This window comes from Halyomorpha halys, unplaced genomic scaffold (genome assembly GCF_000696795.3).
Source record: "Halyomorpha halys isolate HHAL.00 unplaced genomic scaffold, Hhal_1.1 Scaffold10.1, whole genome shotgun sequence".
Taxonomy (NCBI): domain Eukaryota; kingdom Metazoa; phylum Arthropoda; class Insecta; order Hemiptera; family Pentatomidae; genus Halyomorpha; species Halyomorpha halys.
Window position 1 is genome coordinate 1,288,533 of NW_027107501.1, and position 5,415 is coordinate 1,293,947.

At 27.5% G+C, this 5,415-nt stretch overlaps 1 protein-coding gene across 3 annotated transcripts in view; it reads right to left on the reverse strand.

Moving 5' to 3' along the window:
* Positions 1-629: 629 nt before the first annotated feature.
* The window catches only part of AP-1gamma (adaptor protein complex 1, gamma subunit), a 34,102-nt gene continuing 29,316 nt past the window's right edge, over positions 630-5,415 (reverse strand). For all 3 annotated transcript variants that reach the window (XM_014416520.2, XM_014416505.3, XM_014416512.3), the window contains 2 exons: positions 4,463-4,555; positions 630-4,279 (listed from right to left, as the gene is read on the reverse strand). In XM_014416520.2, coding sequence (XP_014272006.1) covers positions 4,178-4,279; positions 4,463-4,555 — 195 coding nt within the window. In that variant the 3' untranslated portion in view covers positions 630-4,177. The remainder of the gene's footprint in view (positions 4,280-4,462; positions 4,556-5,415) is intronic.

Below are 5,415 nucleotides of genomic sequence, written 5' to 3' on the forward strand. Positions count from 1 at the left end.
ATCTATTATATAATTTTAATTTTAACAAAAAATTTTAAGTAACATCCCAAGGATAAACCCACCTTAAATATGTAATTTCAGTTTTTTTTTTTACTTTTATGAGCTAGGCTGTTCACACACATACACAGAGACCATTATGCGAGACTTGGTTATTTAGACTTAGGTGACCTCTAAACGTGCATTCCCGTCAAACATTCAAATTTAAAATTTTGTGCATTTGGAATACTTTCCCTTACCTGTGGTTAATCCTTACTCAATAACATAATTTAGTCATAGAAATTTAACATAATTAGTATATTTAAATTTAAAATACCAATGAATTGATTTATTATTACATTTTAATAAAAACATATATTATTAATCTACATAATTAGTTAATAAAAATTAAATAGGCCTATAATAGCTAAAATACCTTTCACTATGATCACAAGAAATCTTACTAAAAAATATAACTTTTCTTATCACTGTTTTTATTTTTCAAACAATAGTAAAGACCACTGTGAAAGGAAAAACAACAAATTAGTGACATTTTGTAACTTAGCATTTATAAAGAAGGGTAATAATTGATTAAAAAGCAAAATAGGCTACGACTATATAATAAACGATATTTCTTCAAATACACATAAAAATAGTCTTTGAGAGCAATATTTATTTAAACAATGTGAAATGATCTGATGCATTAACTATATACTATATATACAAGTAAACTGATTCTCTCCAGGTTATATCAAGTCTGGTTAAATTTCAGTCTTTCTAGGTAATTCAATATTTGTATTAAAAAGGTGATAACATGCTTGATAATCATATCATTTTGGCTTAAAATAATTATACCATATTCAATTACCCATCTGATGCAGTTAGAAGTATTCAAATAGTTCTAAAAGTATTTACATTACCTAAGAAATTTCATGGAGGGAGCCAATAATTCTACGTATTTACAAGAATACGTTAATGCTCATAAATACTTGTCTTTTTTTTTTTCTTTTTTCTTTTCCTCATTTTAAACTAACAACTCAACTAAATTAAGATGAGATAAATTATCTAATTAGGGTGCCCTGTCCTTCCCAAACATGTTTTGTATTTACAAAATATAGTAATAATAAAACAAGAGAAAAAAAAATATACATATAATTATAGAATATATATATTTGTTTATTCGGATATATTAATTAAGTACTCTTATTTAAAGTTATTCAACTATTTAAATAATCGAGTGTACATTTTTAAAAATTAAACACATATGTACACATAACTTAAAAATAATACAATTACATAATAAATATGTGCATATGCGTACATGATCAATGCAGGCACATTTCTCAATTAGTCTCCTATATACAGATATACAAGAAAGATATGTACAACAAATTTTGACTTTACATTCTTCCTTACTAATAACATCTTTTAATCAATATTTAAAAAAAAAAAAATTAATGTCTTAAAAACATTATAAAATCAATATTTATATTTCAAATAATACTTCCATTAATAGACAACAAGAAATTAATTTTATTATAAACAAAGGTCGAATGAAAATTGTTATTCATATCACAGAGATGGTAAAACTAAAAAAAAAAATTATATAAAATAAACTGAATAATAAAATGTTAACAATAGAGAAATAACTTGTATGTATCTGTTTTAAATAATATAGCTAAGTCAAACAATTCATTTAATAAAATAAAATCAATGCAGCATTTCTGTTTTTATTTATAAGAAATTAAATAAAGGGCAATACTACTTTCAAAATACCTTCTTTCTTTTTCTTCTCTCTCTATTAATAATCGTATCACTATAAGAGAATAATTTAACCTGTTATCTTTGGATTTACATTTCAAATAGAGATCCTCAAGGTCAAGAGAATAAAATATTACACGAGTTAAGATGTAGAGGTTGAATGTCTACCATTTTAAACATCTTTTTTTTAAACATGTCTACATCATAATGATATTAAAAGTTTGAAATAAAAAATAAATAATAGATAAACTATAATTACAGGGTGTCTACAATAGCCAGTCAGTTGGGTTCCCTCACTTTTATCTGTCTTAAGTAAAATTTCTCTCCCCAAATAAGAAAAAAATTGCAATGAAATGCAAACAAATTTTTTCTTATAATATCAAAAAAATTGATAATAGATTGAAAATCACGAAAACTATAAACAAGTTTTATTTATCAAAATATTGAAGTATTCAAGTCTTCAAAAATAATACTAACATTTTGAATTATACAAATGAAAAAAAGTAAACTTATAAAATGATGTACTCGTGTATTTCAGATAACATATGTTAACTAAGAAAATAAAATTACTCATATAAACAATATTTCATGCGTTTATCTGTACATGAAATATTTCCATGTCGCTGCATGTTGGAGTGAGGAATCGGGATCGAAAGTTGCACGCTTGCTCTCTCAATATCGTTTTATACAAGCAGATCAGTACTCTCTACAGTAAAATACATTTTTGAAGTTAAACTTCTTAACCGATGTTCTAAAACCTAAGAAAAAAAAGTTATATGGGAGTAAAATGATTCTGTGATGTGAGGGAACACTAATGATGAAACAGAAGTGGTGGGGGCAATGCTCTATGAGTTTCACATTTAGATTATAATATCTCGAAAAATAAAAATAGTAGCTGCATACTGTATGTGAGGGAAATGTTCAGTGTTCCATCTTTGTCATGAACTGAAATTCAAAATTGTGTCTTGGCGCTACACCGAGATAAAGAGGTGAAAAGGAGAAAAGATAGTGCCATATATGAAATGATAACAAGTTTTTGAACATTTTAATTAAAATATCTTGAAAATTAAATATCGGAGCTCCAAATTGTAAGTGAGAAAAATGTTCAGTAGTTCATCCTCTTTGTAATGAGCTATAATTCAAAACTGTATTTTGATGCTACACTAAAAAATTATTATTACTACAATTTTAATAAATTATTTCATAACCTCCAGTAATCCGACCTACCATGGTTCCACATGTGTCAGATGGTTGAGACTCAACTATATGAAATTTAGATTCATATTTACTCCCTTTGGATACATTGGAAGTTCCAATGAAAATTACATCTATAATTTAAACAAAATCTTTATTTTAGTCTGTTTCATTTAGTAGGCTCTTGGAATAGGCAAAAGCTTGATGACTTATAACTCCGCCTTATTTACTGTTTCTGAATGAATCGGACAGGAACGCCAAAAAAAAAAAAAAGTTTTCAGTGATCCAGAAAAAACTATCTCATCACTACAACTTTAATCCTTGAAGATTCCAAAAATTAAAATATATTCTATGACACAACTCTAAAAAATCTAATAAAACTTTCTTTTACCTTCAGAGAATCAATTTTGCCAGAAAACTCATGACCTTTCTAAAATAAACATTCAACCATGCAATTTGTTACATGAGAGTTTAAGTAAAATCTGGTTAGTTTTAAAACAATGTTTTAAGTAGGAAATTGATATTTATACATTTTATTTTCAGAGATAAATTGCAAAAACCCTACTTTTTTAAGCAACTTTAAATTTTTGGAAAATTCCCAGACTTTCTGATGAAAATACATGACTTTTACGGCGAGCAGACACCCTGTAACAATATATCTAATCTATTTCATTGGAAGTGATCTTGACCACGTTCAGTGATCCTTAATATAACTTAGTACAACAATAACATTAAAGTTATGAAGGAATCAAGTATATTGTTGGTAAAAGTGTAAATATTTGGAGGAATTCAACTAACTTCAAAAATGTTTTAATTTTAACAAAAATTATCAATTTGATAATAATGAATACACAATGCTCAATAATATATTCCATAATTAAAGCTTAAAAATAAATAAATATCATACTACTTACAAAACAAACTGACCATTGAATAGTCATTATCATGATTTAATTTTGGTATAATGACACATTTAAAACTTTAATGCTACTCTTCTTTTACTATTTTAAAATATCCACCTTACCTGTCACAAGAGAAAAAACAAGAAAAAAAAAACTAATAGATAAAATAAAATAAAAATTCTGTTTCAAATGATACAGAGCTCTAGATTAATTGACTTAAAGAAATATAGGCATATAAAGTATGGTTAAGGAATGTGTATCACGCCATTGTGATTTGAGGCCACTCCAGTTGCGATAAGATTCAATCTCCGTCAAGCAATTCATTTCCCTCGAGTAGACTCTTGTCATTGCCAAATTTCAGATGGAAAATTGTTTATCTCTGCCTGATCGGTAACTGTAGCACCACCGCAATTGTATGATACTCTTATTCTCATCCGAAGGGCGCACTAAAAACAATGTCTGCATAAGTATATTACAAAATAATTCAAATCAATTTGATTTTATTGTTTTAAAAAGTTTAACTCCTTGAACATTATTATAAAATATGTATTTCTTAATATACACTAACATATAAGTATACCTGTATGCACAATAGTCTATCATTAAAATACTAGGAATCTAGGAAATACCTTGTTCGGAGTTGTTACTTTTAAGACCTGTGTGATGACACCATTGTCAGCAATAACGGTACCAGATGGTGGCATCAACTGAAGTTGGAATGTCTGAAAATATAACAAATAATTAAAAAAATTCTTAAACCAATTTAACATTGCTAAGAAGCAATTTAATTGGATTTAAGATTGTTAAGAAACAAACAACTTATAAGGATGAAGAATATTTACAAACCTTGGAGGAAGAATAACTACTGAAAAAATTATTTCCTCATAAACTTGAATCGCTACAAAAAAAACCATGAGTGAGATTCTAAATTTAATAAAAAATCAGAGACTACATCCACCCTTCTCTCGACACTTCTTATTTACTAGCTATACATACTTCTTATTTTCTACAACCTTTTATAGAAACATTGAACATTTCTTAAAAAAAAAAAAAAATTGAGGTCTAAAAATCCATCGAATTAAGTAAGCAAAAATCGACGAGGGTAAAAAGAAATTTCAGTTGTGACAAAACATTAATGTATCGATGCCTCGGTTTGACAGCCCAGCATTTTTTGTTTTGGTTTCTTTAACTTGACGTCTTTAAACTGCTACGAGTAGAAACAGATGAGGATGTAAAGAACAAATTGCACAAAAGAAATGGAGAATTTGTCCAGTTGTACAAAGTTTGGAAGAATAAGAGCATCTCACAGGATAATAAACTACGTTTGCTTTAAACAACTCAGTACTCTTGCATGCATCCGAAACTTAGAGGGTCACTAAAAGAACTATAGAAAAACTCCAAGTCTTTGTTAATAGATTCATGGGAAGAATACTTGGCATCCATTGGCCTGAAATCATTTCCAATAAAGAATTAAGACAGCAGACTAACTTCAAGCTAATAGAGAAACTAATCAAGAAAAGGAAATGGATGTGTATTGACCTTACCTTAAGGAAACATGCATTTGAATGGAACCCACAGGGTG